Raw genomic sequence first — 15874 nt, forward strand, 5'->3', positions numbered from 1 at the left:
GCGATAAGCTATAACCTTTGAAGTGCACTTAGAAGCGACTTTAGATAAAAGTTGTCAGAGGGTTCCTGAAGTTGGTCATCACACATGCTTATAATATTTTGCAGAGAATTATTTTAACACTGCTGGTCATCCTTAAGCGCTCTCACTCTCTCAAACTAACTCGTGGATAGAAGGCATTTCTTGTCATTTAGCCGATATTTATTTCACATTAATAATAATAATTATAATAATAATAATAATAATAATAACAACAAGAAGAAACAATCTTAGCACTGTCCTTCAGTACTCAAGCCTCCATCTTTATGCCCACTTTACAGCATGTCCACATCTTACCTGGGGTCACAGAGGAACTCAGAGCTCTCCCCATCAGCCCTCCACACCAGCCACTCTCTGAAGGATGGATGGCAGAACATCCGCGTCTTATCTCGCCGTTTAATCAGGAACGCAGACAGTGTGTCCATACGCTGCTGGAAATCATCCCACTGTAACTCTCCTTGCACTGCACCAGCATTCAAGGCCTGAAAGAGCTGCTCATCCGTCAGTGGGTGGAGAGAGGCCAGGGCAACGTTGAGGATGGGTATGGCACGCTCAAAAGCAGAGTTGCTCCTGAACTTCATGTTACATTGTAGTAGATAGATCTCAGCCAAAGAAATGGGCACCACTTTGTAGCTGGAGCTCTTGATGACCAAATGTCCCCTCTCAAAGAGGTCCAGTGTGAGCTTCAGGTAAAGGTACGAGCCCTGGCTGCGGGAGATGAGGTGCGAACTCAGCTTGGACACAGTGACAGGATCGGCTTTTCCGTTCAGAGAAACGTTGTTAAGGACGTCACGGCTGCTGTTCACACGGTGCTGGATGTAGGCATTCAAGTCTGAGCTGATCTCCTTGTTATCAGGGAAATCATCCAGACTGATCTTGGTGAAGGGAAGCAAACTGGTGATCTCCTTTGGAAAAAACAAAGCAAAAGGGCTTTCATTTACCACTGTGAGCTGCACCTAACCCATACCTACTATTAAACAGTTAAAACGTATGAACAGTCAACTTACTGCTTTGTAACATGCACTGTTAACTACATAGTATTACTGATTTGTGAACATTTAAAGTTAGAACAAATCTAACACTCCATATCAATGTTAACAAACAAATAATTTATCAGATAAAGAAATTCTGCCTCCCTCAGACAATTCTCTCTGTCTTTCTCGCCTTGACTGTTCTCTCTGTCTCATCTGTCCTGCAATAAGAAATGCACACACATGCAGGTGGTGTTAAAAGCCTCTTCCTTTCTCCTGTGCTATGGTATTGATGTCCTCTAGATAATTTATCTACAGAAGATCAGAACAGAGCAGGAAATATCAGACCACTGTGAATACACACACACACTTTCTCTCTTTCTTGCTCTCTTTCTCTCTGTGTAAACAAAGGATTAAGAAGTGACAGACTTGAGAGAGTTGGACTCTACAGGGACACCCACACATTACACTCTGCACAGGCATACAGAATACACTCCCACACACAAGACGGTTGCTGTCATATACACATTCATTTGCACTATACCACTACAAGATCCTCACACAACAGTTGACCTTGCTTTTAGAAAAAAGAACATTGTGGTTGAGATATGAACATGATCAGATGAGCCACTGCAGTGTGAGAGACAAACATAGTGAATAATACATAACGCTGGGTGCCGAGGTAAAGCTGTTTCTGCTTGCTGTTCACTTGCTTACTGTTTGCTTGCTGATACTGATTGGAAAATCTAAATGAGCTTAAACGTTAAACCTAAAACTCTCTCTACCACTTCAAATGATTTATGAATGCAGACAACAAATGCAAAGCTAACATGCACCACAATAGAACAGAATAATTCTCCAGTTACTGCTATACTGTGAATCTTGAGCTTATTCCAGTCTTACACTGATCATCCATAACATTATGACCACCCGCCTAATATTGGCATTGGTCCCCCTGTTGCTGCCATCATGCACTGTGTATTCTGACACCTTTCTATCAGAACCAGCATTAACTTCTTCAGCAATTTGAGCAACAGTAGCTCGTCTGTTGGATCGCATCACACGGGCCAGCCTTCGCTCCCCACGTGCATTGGTGAGCCTTGGCCGCCCATGACCCTGTCACCGGTTCACCGCTGTTCCTTCCTTGGACCACTTTTGATAGATACTGACCACTGCAGACCGGGAACAGCCCACAAGAGCTGCAGTTTTGGAGATGCTCTGATCCAGTTGTCTAGCCATCACAATTTGGTAATTTATTCTTTCGGTTCTGACCAGCCTTTTTCCCTTTTAAATGACCACATTTGGAAAATACCTTGCTGCAGTGATTACATTCCATGCAATGAATTTATAAATCTATTTAAATTTGCAATTCAAACTGAGACTCATTTGTTCATCACCATAAACTTTTCGCAATATTGCAGACTGACGATTCAGATTTATTCAACAGTAGCGCAGAATATTTTAAGAGCAATTAAAGAATTAATTCAACTCTGCTGTAGCTACTACATCACTGAAGTGATTTTCATGCCTGGAGGTCAGCTGGAGTTAAACAAATGACTGTTTGCATGGTTCTATTCAAGAGGAAAAAAGAGCGAGAGTTGCAGAATACCAGCTCCTTGAAGGTGTTTTTATGTTCAGGCCCCAGCTTTTCATTCATTTCACTTAGTCTCTACACAATCATTATTCTTTTTACTTGGTAGGTAGTAACAGTAGACTACAAGGTAGACAAGCAAATGACTAAGATTTCTTTATATGTATTCTGTGCTACTGAGCCTGTAGTGTCTGACAAATTCTCTCAGCGGAGTTGACGTCATTGTTACTCATAGAAACTTGATCGTAAACCCGGACATAAAGCACACTGGCAGGTATCATATTATCTTCTAGCTAACAGTCCACCATTACCTAACGGCCAACGTGACAAGAAATACGAACTGCATAGAAGATAAAAGGCATTACAGGTTGGGGAAGGCTAAAATCATGAAAGATGTTCTCTGAGAAGGAAACTGACAAGAATATAGTTTGGGCCAGAATCCTTATATGATGCAAAGGCTCACAATTCTACTTCCAGCGAAATTTAACCTTTAGAAAATACCTCTTGTTTATATGGTTGGCAAAAATTCTAACTGAGTAATGAATATGTAACCGAAACACTGACTATGTAATTAATCCACATCAGTGTAAGTGGCCCATGCCAGCCTCCATCCAACCACTTAATTTATATCACAAGAATCACTTTCCTGGAACCAGTGCATCAATAGAAGCACTTTAGCATATATGTTGAGCCAGTCAGATTGAGATCTTCTTGATTCATCTTCTCAATTAAACCCCATATTGATCTGAATGTGGTTGAGCAGTTGTGGTTGTTTCATCACAGTGGCATACGTACGTTGAAAGGAATGAGATCTCAGTTGTAGACTGGCTTTTGATCGGTAGAGTTAATAACTGCAAAGACTGCTCTGTCAGCAATGAACCCAGCCAACACAAACACATTTCACCCATCATTTACAGGTACTTGTTCCTCTATCAACAATACCTTTCTTGTCTCACTGAGAAAAGCTCTGTCATGCCATTAACCTATATGACTGGCTTTCTCGAACTGGTGCTATCGTAAATGTTACACTTGCCAGATTCAGCATTCTCGGTATACAATTAATCTTTCAAAGCGATAAAACAGCAGCAGATAAATCTTGGCTGCTTTGAGGCTAACATGGACATAAAACCATAATGGGTTACCCAAGCTGAAGCAATAAGAAGAGTAAACTCCTGACATACTGAGATATCTTACAATCATAACAGTTTAAAGTGGAGAAGCATATATGATAATTTTCATATAATACGCTCAATAATAATATATAATAATAAACATGTGAACAATCAAATATATTATTCTGTCAAGAAACAGAACTGGAGGCAAACCTGGTTTCTAATAAGTCTCCTATTGGTTTTACCTGTAGGCTGGCCCGCACAGTGACAAGAAGTTTGAGCCAGATGGGGAACTTTGAGATACACTTGGTAATGAAGGATGCCACTGTGTCTCCATAGTCTGGTTTGTGAAACTCGGCCTCATTAAGCCCATCGATCAGGATGATGTAATCTTCTTCGGGAATCTTCTTTTCTGATTGGGAGAGTAAATACAGAAAGATAAACCAGTGTCCTCATATTAGCCACATGATGAGATCCACCACACATCTCTCACCTAAAACAGACAGGCAATCGTGCATTCCTTTAGAACAGTAGCAAACTGGGACAAATATAAAATGTACTTTAGTGGACTGTGATGCCACACGTGAGCCACAGCAAGTTTAAAGCCTCAGTGAGACTGTATTTTACTGCCTTAACTGCAGCAGATGAAGGGTTAATAATCTGTGCCTACATGTTTTATATGCACCAGATTAAATATTCAGATATAATTTGAATAAGGCTTTCAAGAGTCAAAACAGTAATTTTGCATGAATTGCCTGTTTAATTATGAACATGCACAAGCATGAGTATTACACGGAATTTAATATGAAAACACGATGCACTCGAATTCACTGCAGTGTTTTCAACTTGGTATAAGGGTAAAGGTGCCATGGCTAAAACTCTGCCTTCGCTTCATGCAGGCAGATGAAGAGAGCATTTAAAAATTCATTACAAACCAACATGGTGATTTGAGCACATTCCCCTGATCAAGCAGACTGAATTTACACAAGGCGGAAAAATAATTCTTTACTGAGGGAAAGAACGAGGACGGAGTGTGTGTGTGTGCTAGCGAATGCCTCTTTTCTTTTATAGTCCTTCACAAATAAGGCTCAACAAATAGCCCTCGCCAAATCCACAAGCGATCTGAAGGTTTTAATTGAATAATGAAGTGGATAAATTGACATTTCCCCCTATTTCTGCTAGAATATATTGAGCCATTTGTTTGAATAATATGTGTAAGGGAGGTGGAGCAGCTGTTAGTCTCAGCTCTGCACCCTTGCCTGCTGCCACCATATTGATTCTCAGTCTTTTCCTTTTCAATCATGCAAACAGGGGGTTTGTCTATTAATGTCTCAGACCAGACCTCCCACAATACCGCATTGATTTAAATGTAAAGCTGAAAGAAAAGACTGGACCCCTGTGTTCAATAAACCATAGTGATCCTGAAATGAGTGTGCTGCCTGTTGCTTTATAAAGCTAACAAATATGTCAGTTCTCAGCAGGCTCAGTAAATAACAGCATTTCTAAGTGGTCAGTATGGACGCCACAACAGCTGAATCTGTCCAGTCATCATTTCTTCACAGAGAGAAAATGTAATTTCATTAAAAAAAAAAAAAAAAAAAGGTTAGAAAAGATGTTGGTTGCCTTAGTGACCATTATTAAAGTTAGGCCTTATCATTAGAAGCTGTCTTATTCTTTTATACCCTTTTTGAATAACATCTAGATTGGACAGAAAATTAATACTAATGCAGTGTGACTCAAGAGAGCATAAATTTGCATCAATATTAAGTGGACTAAAGCAAACCATTATATTGACTAGCATCCTAGCTGGAGGCACTGCCTTCATCATGTAACCTAAAAAAAAAGTAATACTAAATACGCATTAAAATGACTAATTGCAAAATTAAGTATAGTGGGATGGAAATCTTACAAAACAGTGGAACAGTAATACAACAGAACAACTACTGATCACGGGAAGGAAGGGCAATGATACCTTTGCGCAGGTTAATGAGTGGCTCCAGCACACCCCTGCGGAAAGCCGCCATCGGGTCCTGCACACAAGAGCGCAGACTGAGCATGCTCTGCAGGTGGGGCTCTTTCAGTAGCAGCTCTCTGTAGGCCGTAAGTTGGTGTGCTCTGCACATTAGAGCGGCCACACTGTGTACGAACTCGGGCACTAGACAGGTGTAGGTGTTATCCGCCTGGCAGTAATGATATGCCACCACCTAGAGACAGAGGGAGGAAGAGAGAGAGGGAGGGAGGGAGGAAGAGAGTTTTGCAATATTAAAAAACTCCTTGTAAAATCCAGGTCTCATTATTCTGTGTATAATATCTGCCCTGGTGCTTATGTACATGAAGGTCACAGAGTCTTTCATAATGCAATGATTTCACAACCGAGATCAATTTTCAATTTCAAGTAACAGCAGCCATTTTACTCACTAGTTGGAAGCATCCTACAGAATCATTTTCAGAACTTTCAATGACGCTTTTCTCTTTTCTATTAGATTTGTAATCATTTAAATGAACAGACAATTTAGAAGAGACTCTTCTGAGAAGCAGAGGTCATCATAAAAGCCCATCTGAGGAATCTAGCCAAAAAAAGAAATAAATAAATTAAAAAAAAAAAAAAAAAAAACACAGGTCAACAGAGCCCTTCATAGGTGCTTCTCAATTTTCTGATTTATTAGTGAAATCCCTGTTTGTCAGATGGCTGTATTTTCCATCTGGACAGGATTAATAAGAACGGCTCGGGTTTTCACCTCAAAAGAAAACATTTCTGGTCTGTCACTTCATTACATATGGATATATGGAGACCATTCACTTTAACTTTCTTTTACTTCTGCACAAAGTAAAAAAGAGAAAGATTTATTGTATGTTTCATTTGTTAATGAATTCGTATAATAACTCAAAATGTCCCTGTTTTCTCTGACACTCTTGTATCGAAATTGAATTGTATCCAGCACCTTAGGTGTTGTTGTTGCTCATGCTAAGGCACGATACGCTTAAAGCAGCACCTACCATTTATTTGTCATTATGTTATCAAACCCTCACAGATGTTACTGCTAATTCTACCTACCGAGAACTCTGTAAAACAAATCCTCTAGCCCTTTAATGCATATTCATGATTTGATCAAAAGTCACTTGTAAACCAACAAACGCCCTTTGCTACCGTCAGCGCTTGGCAATAACCGAATAACAGGAAGGCTCATATGCCCTGTGACAGACAGAGAAGCTCAGGAAGCAGATGTCTACTGCATGGCATGAATTAGAAATAAGGTGAGAGGTAGGAAGAAAGGAAAATAAATGAATGCACCTACATTTGTCTTGTGTCAAATAGGAAGATTTTATGTTGACGAGTCGATGTCGGTTTTAGAAAAACACTTTCCTTACCTTTTGTAATCCAGCTAGACTTAATATGGTACTCAATCTCTGTCATACTTGTGTCTTCTACTCTGTCTCTTCTAGCCATCTTAGCAGATGCAATTCCCTCTTCACTTGGATTAACTGTAGATCCCGAGGTCATTTCCAGCAGCCCACCTCATTCAGTTCTGAACACACACCTGTATTATGCAATCTACACTGGCTTTCACAAATCTCCTCCTTCACCTAGTGTCAGCATGTCTGTCAATCACATAAAAAATGTTTGGGGAGGAAAATCATGGGATGCGATACCTCTATTAGACATGATGAGTAGTATACAAGGTAGAGTTTTCATGTGTATAGAATGAGCGGCAGCTGGCCGAGTGTGGAGATGAGCGTGAGGTTTTTTTAAATGACTGGAAAGACTGTGAAAGTTTTGAATCTGAGCTCGCAGAGCAGGTGGCTCAATAAGCCTTGGGTAAGTCCAGTCTTCACTGCCAGACTCAACAGATCTCAACCAAACTACTGCAGTTTATGTAGTTGTGTACAGTAGAGTGGAAGTTGCACAACTCCAGCTGGGGTCAAATTGAAGACAGGCTGAGCCAACACGGCTGTAATCCTGATCCCAATATAGCCTAGTGATGAGGTGTGTTTATGGGCCATGACATCTGGTGTTATGCAATCCTTTAAGGGTACAACTTTTATCAGTCAGAAAGATTCAGTCAGGGATTGAATCAAAACATTTCCTGTCCTGACTTGCCCTGAATCACATAAGTTTATGGCTTGAGCTAGAACACTAGCATAGGTGAGATAAGCCTCAGGTAACCTCAGAGAATAAGTGAAATGAAACTGTCAGGTGCAGATGCACGAGGTGATGATGCATGAGGAGGAGAAGCAACAGACTGAAGCTCAGGTAGAATAGCGGGGCTCTACACCATCAATTCTAAAAAACCAATCCATGAGAATTGCTGTCAGAACAAATGCTGACAGTAGAAACATCGCTTGCACATTCAGGTCTGATTTACAGAGACAGACTCATGCAACAGGACGACTGATCTGGGCGTTAATGAGAGGTAATATTTTCATTTGGTCAGTAAATAATCAGTGATTTATGTGCAGCTTTGAGGCAGCACCCTCTCTGTTAGGCAAGTCTGCTTCTTCATTGCTCCTGTGAGCACAATTATGTACCTTAGTCCAAATGACCACCTTGCCAACCAATTGCCATGGCAACACATAAGCGACTGCAAGTCCCCGTTTGGAGACGCAGATTATACATCCTGTACTTCTGCTAGTGAATGACAGTTGTCAAATCACTCTATTATTTCATAAGCGATTTTCTAACAGCTGCAGACACACACTCGGATCACAGCAAACAGGTAAAGTAGCCTATATTTGTCTCCACCAGAACTGATACTTGGAATTTTTCTGGGATTTCAGGAATCAATAACAACACTATGGCCTTTGCTCTTCTGTGTGACCACCTCACCTACCACCCATAATACAGAGGGAAAACTACATTTTTATGTAACGTCTATATGTTTAAGTTAAAAATATATATACAATATACATCATTTATTCATTTCAAATGCCAGATTGTGTCAAGTTATAAACAATGACATCGTTTTCATGGAAGCATACACAATGTTCTTAAAAGAAACTCATGCAACATGTACATACAAGTGCACAGAAATGGTCATATACACTCCACAAAAGAGGGAAGAAGCAGGGCAGCAGGGCAAACGGAGGTGAATGTGTGTCTATTCAGGTTTTAATTGGCTTTAACTGAGCTTGAACGGCTTTGGAAAGAGCAAGCGAATGGAAATGAGGCACGGCTGTCTGATCTCACCCTGACCCTTTAAAACCATCGTGCGGCTTTTCACACACTCCAAGCCTGCTTGTGTGTGCATGTGCATTTGTGTGCTTACAAAGAATGCTGGAATTATTTACCTACCCAAGGCCATACCTGCACATAGAATGTATGAATTTTACTGCAGTAAATAACCGATGTATAATTAAGACCAGAAGGCAGGAAGGTATGCTTGTTAAAGGGAACATAAAGACAGACTAACCATACATTCATTATACCTTAGACAAACCATACACACTTAGTTCATCTCTGTCACTGCTCTAAACTCTAAATAAAGCAGCAAAGCATCACACTAAACAGTTTGTTGGGATGTTGGGATGGACAATGTCATTACACTGAACTCCTTCGCCTGGAAGTTCGCCAAGATAATTTATTCTAGCAAGCTACAGGCGACTTTTTAATTCCTATAGGAGTGTGTGACGGCAAAAAGCGACACCAATACAAGGTGACATGCGGCATTTAAATAAACACAATCTTCAATTTTATGTGAGGTGGGAAGACATTTAGTTCCCACTCACGTGTTTGATCTTATAACAATTCCAGTCTCCTATAAAATTGCATTTTAAACAAAACTAACAATGATGTGTGACAATTATATAAACAGACTAGAATTGGCTACACTAACATATCTTTAAAGATGCTTGGTGCATATATAGTTCACAAGCAATAAGAGTAGCAGTCACTACATGCCCATAAGAGATTAACTTTATGATTGCTAATGTCAGACTCCCATCACATGTCTGCATTGAAGATCACACATGTTGAGACACAATCGTTCAGTGTATGGCTTATTGTAAAGCCTGTTTTCTTCCCTTACCTATAGATCGCTTCATTAAAGCATTACTGAATACAGGGTAGGCTTAGGTAAGCTCAATATAATGCGACAAACAAGCTAAAGGGCTCATAAAACAGACACACTTCCATTAGAAAACATTTGAATCCACCTCGGCTTTGTGACTTGCATGGGGGAAAATGAGACCACATCCGTTCTGCTGCATTATCAAATTGTATCTACTTTTCCTCCACTTACAGGTTAGAAAAACACACAACATGAGCTTTCTTTAACACCATAATGTCATGATTATGTTGACCTGTAATTGCAAAGCAAAGGGTATGTAGTAGTCTCACAATATCCTTGCTCATCACTCAAACAAATCGTTCAGTCATCTTCAGGGTTACGTTGGATCTGGAGCTAATCCTGGGAAAAATGATTGTCACCTTCGATGGGCGCCGTGCACACACTCATGGACACTCATGCACACACTCCTGCAGACCTGGGGCAACTGAAAGTACCAGTTGACCTATTAGTGTGTTTTAGGAGGAAACTGAAATCCACACAGACACAGAGAGAACATGTGAAATTCATTACAGACGTAAACCAGGACTGAACCGGAAATCCTGGAAGCAACACTAACCTCTGCTCATGCAGAACCAGAATAACACAGATATACTATTTATTCACTGACTCAGAGTTTTCAAGTGTACTGGACTGTAAGTACATCTTCCCCAAAGGTATCGACCCTCTCAGCCTCTGGACACTGCTGTATGTATGGGCTTTTCAAAACCATAACACCACAACACAAGACACCCTGAAGGTTAACTGTAATGCATTTTTCTTTTATAACCTGGTAAGACTAAATGAAGTGAACAAAACCCCCCACACACACACAGTTCAGCTGCAGCCAGTGTTTCAGTAGAGGAGCTCACCTTGGCAGCCAGCCGCTTCACAGCCTCCTCTCTGTGTCGACGAAGCTCAGGTGTACTGGGGCAGCTGTTGGACTGCAGGGTGTTGGTGTTACTGGAGGGAGGAGTGACCTGTGGGGGCTGGCTCAGGGGCAACTCTGAACTCTGATTCCCACCTACACATGTATATCAAACACAAATTAATACATATGGACGAAGCAGGAATACATATTGAATATAACCAATAATTCAGTATTCAAATGTACTCCTATAGTATGCAAGCATTTTATCAGACCTAATTAACAACGTAAAAGTCATCCAAGACTGTTTTTGTAACCTCGTACAGCATATATTTACAGCACATGATGCATCGCAGTCTCCACCTTAGACTGATGGCATCACAGCTGGACTTACTTTTTGGAGATGCATGAGGGCTGTTGGAGGCGATCTGTCTCATGCGGCCTCCATGGCAGCTGAGAGCCACCAGGCGGGAGATGATGGCAGTCTTGCCAAAGCCCACATTCCCCACCACTGTGGCCCCACGACTCTCTCCTGATTGGCTGCCGATCAGCACATCCTCTAGCTGCTGAAACAGCCAATCTCGACCCACAAACACTGAATCCGTAGTGATGCTCGGAACCTCAAACAGAAGAGGCTTTAGCATGATATCCGCAGGCTTATATGGAGCAAAGCGTGCTGCGGGATGAACACACACAAACACAAACACACACAAGTCAGGCAATTACTGAGCAGAGAACATGAAAGGAATGAAGTGATAAAACAAATTACAAAATGTCAACCCCATATTAGTGCCAGTGTAGTAATAGGTGTGTCTGATAAGCCTCCTTTGAATATACTGATATTCACACGACTCTCACCTAAATAATAATCCTATGTGCTCTAATGCTGAAGGATGAAAATGAGCTCATTCATAAACTGATCGTTTTCTTCATGTTACCATCAGCTGCTAAATAAATAACCAGGGAAGCAAAGGCGGTGTGAAGGTCTAAGACAGATGTACATCTATCCTAAAGCCAAACGCTGGCCTTACTGATGAGGGCAGTGCTGTAGGTCTCTGCAGCTTTGATCTCATGACACTTTGGCTGTGTACGTTTGCCAAATCATACAAGAAGCTGATATGAGAGAACCAAACATTTTAACATGTTAACCATTGCCAAGAGAAACGCAAGTCAAATGCAGTCAGATGAATTAAGCTTCGATAAGACGGATAAATCAGATATCTGTGCCAAGACACGGTCAGGAATCTAGATCTAAGAAATGCTCTTATGAATTTAGTCTACTCACAGCTCAAATAGAATCGAAAAGAATAGAAATATTCATTTATAGGACAGTTTGACACCTCAGAACCTAAGGTATGTGTGTGTCCAAAGAATTACGAGTCTCCACTATTGCTCTTTCTCTTTCCCCCCACTCTTTTAACTCTCTCATCACCTCAAAGCGTTTTTTAATGCATGCACCACTCCTGCTCTCTTCTCTCTGTCACTCTTCTCTCTCAGTAGCGATCTCCCTCTTCTGCCTTTTCTTTCACATTCTCAGGATGAAAGAGAAGGCTAGGTGCAATGTGCCTAGGGCAGGGCTGCTCTGAGTGGAAAAGACTGCAGAAGAGAGTGTATTATCATCCACTCTCAGCACTGGGGCTTTTATTCTTCCTTTCCAATGACACAGTCATTTACAGAATTTGGCTGAATCCATACTGACAGGTTATTACTTTCTCTGTCTAACACACACATACAGGCACACAATCTGAATAAAGTACACTGGAATATACTTAAATGGAGGGCAAAACATTACCTGGGCTCCAGGGACAAGCAGGTTGTGTTCCTGAACTATTCTAATTTCTTTGTTGTTACCCAGTGAACAAGTAGGTTCAGCGACTAAACCCCACCTCCTTCTTTTTATTCTTTCTTTCTGGGTTTTTTTTTTTTATTTTTAAAGGACAAGTTTTTGGTATGTAGCTTCACAATCGTTCAGCCTTGACGCAGTAATTATAGTGCATACTTAATTCGGCTGAGGACTTGGTTGACAGTAAAACGGCTTCATTACTAGACGTTCGTTTCAGAATCATGAGCAAGCAGGTTATGGGGAAACAGATTAAAGCTCACTGTTGAAACCTCGGTGACAATGATCAGGTAACAATGTGTTACATAAAAAAACTTGTGTTAAGGATACAGCGACATCACCTCCACAGGCATTTATATACTTGTTCATTTACCTTAGATTGCATTACATCATTAATTGATCTAGTCTCTAGAGATTTTACTAGCAGCTCACAAATGCATCATTTTTCCTCCACTGTACTTGCTTTACAGGGCATATTTTCACACACACACTGTTACAGAAGTGTGGAAACTTGTGAAACTCTACCTGGCCTGCCACTGGCTTAAACAGGGGTGTGACGAGCAAAGGTTTATTTGTAAAGTCTGCCATTAGAACATTAGCCTGGTCTGGGGAAAGCTAAAAAAACCAAACAAACAGAGCCTGTTGCAAAATCTTCATGTGAACTGTGTTCGATGTGTACATATCCCACTTTGCTCTAAGAAAGTATGAAGGCTTGTTTGAAAAGTATGCGAGAGCTCAGTGATTTAAACTTGCATTATTGATGCAGTGGACTTCCCCGGCTCAAACTCAACATCATGCGCAACATGCAGACTCTGACCTTCCAGAAAATGTTTCCGCCAACGGCATCCTACCACTCTTTGAGCACAATGGCAGGCTTAAATTCAACTATGTGATGCGATGAAATACCCAATTTTTATTTCCAGCTGATTGTATCGCCTGCGGTCAGTGCACTAAACTTGAATTGGCCATCTCATTTAGTTGAAAAAAAAGAAAAAGAAAAGAAGTCATTTCCTACTATCAAATTAAAGATTTGACTCATGGCTTAAACGCAATCAACAGGTGCCGGAAGAGTCTGCTGCCATTATATCGTGATTGCTGGAAGAAACGGCTCCATTTTCCTTGATCATACACAGAGATTGCGTCGTAATTGCAGAACCCATGAAAAAACGTATAGTTTTTTTTTTGTTAGTGATGGTAAAGGTGAGCAAAACATCTTGCCTGGAGTGTGCTTTTCTGGGGTTGCTAATTTGAAAAGGCAGCTGAAATTGGCTGAAAAGGCGGGAATGAGGGTACCTTTGTCGTAGGGTGGCCTTCCTCCGGTGTTGTGCCACGGCATGCGGATGGAGGTGCGCAGGGGTGTGTTACGCTGTTCATCAAGATAGCTCAGGTCTTCCAGTTTGGTAGAGCTGGTAGCTAAAAGAGAAAGAAGGAAGATGAAGAATCATTCAGACGGACAACACCGATGTCTGCCATCCTATACTAACAGTCAGCCATCCTATACTAAGAGTCAGCCATCCTATACCAAGCACCACTGAAAACATTTTGATCATACAGCGAGTGCTATCAAACCTATATTTTAAAGGACTCCTGCTGACGTGGCACAATAATGATGCAAGATAGTGCGGCTTCATTTATTAGTTTTTAAAGAAGTCCCAGCTTTGCATGTGGACTTAGACTGCTCTAAATTGCCTGAACAAGTTCTCCCTAATGGAAGCCAGTAAAACTGAGCTTGCATATTCTGCATTAGTAGCGACTCGAACAGGCTTTCCCAGGAACCAGAACTCATCTGAAGGTGTCAGTACAAGCACTCAAGGGACACAGAGAAAATGCTACAGGAAAGAGAGGCATTGAAATGAAAAAGTCTATGAGAAAGGAACTGACAGGCATTGAAGAGGGAGCTATAGGGATCTAGAACCCTGTATAAAAATGCCAAGAGGTGCCACTCAACAAATTCTTACGCAGTAACAAAGCACGGAAGAGAGACCTTGAAGTCAACGACGTTTGCTAGGAACCCCCATACAGCACGATGTAGTGTATTGTAACTATATGCTAACACTGCATACCAAAAACAACACTCCAAGACCATCACATACACCATCCCCAAAGATGGGAAAGTAGACTAGCAATGGTCTAGTCACGCTCCCAGAGCAGATCTCAGAAACACCAGCCACAGCACGAATACAGCCATGCTGACACTAGAGGAACATCTACAACACCCCTACCAAGAGTGGGAACTCAAACAATTACTATAGTACATCTGCACAAAGCTCATAAAAAGACAATATTACATTTCATAACCCGCCATGTCGCTCAGAACACGCTGAATAAAAGAACCTATTATTGATCCCCGATGCTGTTACGAAATGAAATATCTTTTCATAGTTCAATCATCTAACAAGAAAAATGGTGCTGTGCTGAGACCGTCACTCACTGTCCAAAATATTAGAAATATTCAGCTTTATGTTGAAGCGGCTTTCTTTAAAGAAAGATACATCACTCAATGCTATATCTGCCAATAGTTTGTATGGCTAAAGAAATGTTTCTGGAACTAAAATGACAGATGTGCTCTTTCCAGACCCAAGGAAAAAAAACATGTGAACATCTGTGAGATCTGAATGAAGGAATAATAACTAATGTGTCCATTTAAGTAGTAACCCAATAGTAAAATCTAGACTGTATGAATAAGCTCTTTACCCTTAATATCTTAAATGAATTTTTTTTTGGACCAAATTACTACAGCACTGATCTTAATAGCCTCTATGCATCCTAACCCAATAATATGTACTGCAAAATAAAACAAAATAATAATGGCAATGAGTCTGAAAAGATAATCTGGCACAAACGACTACTCTGAAAATGCATAGGTCACAGAAAATAATTAATTCAAACACGTCCATGTGGCATACGGCTAACACATGAACACGTAGAAAATAAAATAAATCTAATAAAATAAAATAGTCTTTAATAAAAACATCAACGTTTTCATTTTATTAGCAAAAGATGATTTTTCTTTCCTCTAGTGTGCAACACAAGTATCTGTATACCCTAATAGAATAGCATCACTTCAGTACATGCTAAAACATTTATCTTGTACATTTATTTCTCATCTAAAATGCATTCTATTTTCCTATTTGCAGTAATTTGCCACATCAGGGGTCAGTGCTACCAACCTGATGTGTGGAGTTGTTAGCTGTTGTTACTTTATATGCTGTGTGTATGCCAGTTATATTCCTGGTGTGTCCATGCGTTGGTCAATAAAAGTGAAATGTAACTTCTCCATGAGACAGGGCTGCAGTGTTTGTCCCAACACAGTGTAAAGTCTGAGGTCAGATGGCTCAGAGATAGCTCCTTGATGCAGATGACCTGGTTTTGTATCTTTCTAATGGAACAAGGCCTACAGCATAGCCGGGCTCGA

General features: G+C 40.7%; 1 protein-coding gene across 5 annotated transcripts in view; it reads right to left on the reverse strand.

Moving 5' to 3' along the window:
- The window catches only part of tanc1b (tetratricopeptide repeat, ankyrin repeat and coiled-coil containing 1b), a 131370-nt gene that overhangs the window by 18920 nt on the left and 96576 nt on the right, over positions 1–15874 (reverse strand). For all 5 annotated transcript variants that reach the window (XM_058392995.1, XM_058392994.1, XM_058392993.1 and 2 more), the window contains 6 exons: positions 13753–13872; positions 11014–11295; positions 10624–10775; positions 5683–5914; positions 3956–4122; positions 334–941 (listed from right to left, as the gene is read on the reverse strand). In XM_058392995.1, the coding sequence (XP_058248978.1) occupies positions 334–941; positions 3956–4122; positions 5683–5914; positions 10624–10775; positions 11014–11295; positions 13753–13872 (1561 nt within the window). The remainder of the gene's footprint in view (positions 1–333; positions 942–3955; positions 4123–5682; positions 5915–10623; positions 10776–11013; positions 11296–13752; positions 13873–15874) is intronic.

This window comes from Hemibagrus wyckioides, linkage group LG06 (genome assembly GCF_019097595.1).
Source record: "Hemibagrus wyckioides isolate EC202008001 linkage group LG06, SWU_Hwy_1.0, whole genome shotgun sequence".
In the NCBI taxonomy this organism is placed as follows: domain Eukaryota; kingdom Metazoa; phylum Chordata; class Actinopteri; order Siluriformes; family Bagridae; genus Hemibagrus; species Hemibagrus wyckioides.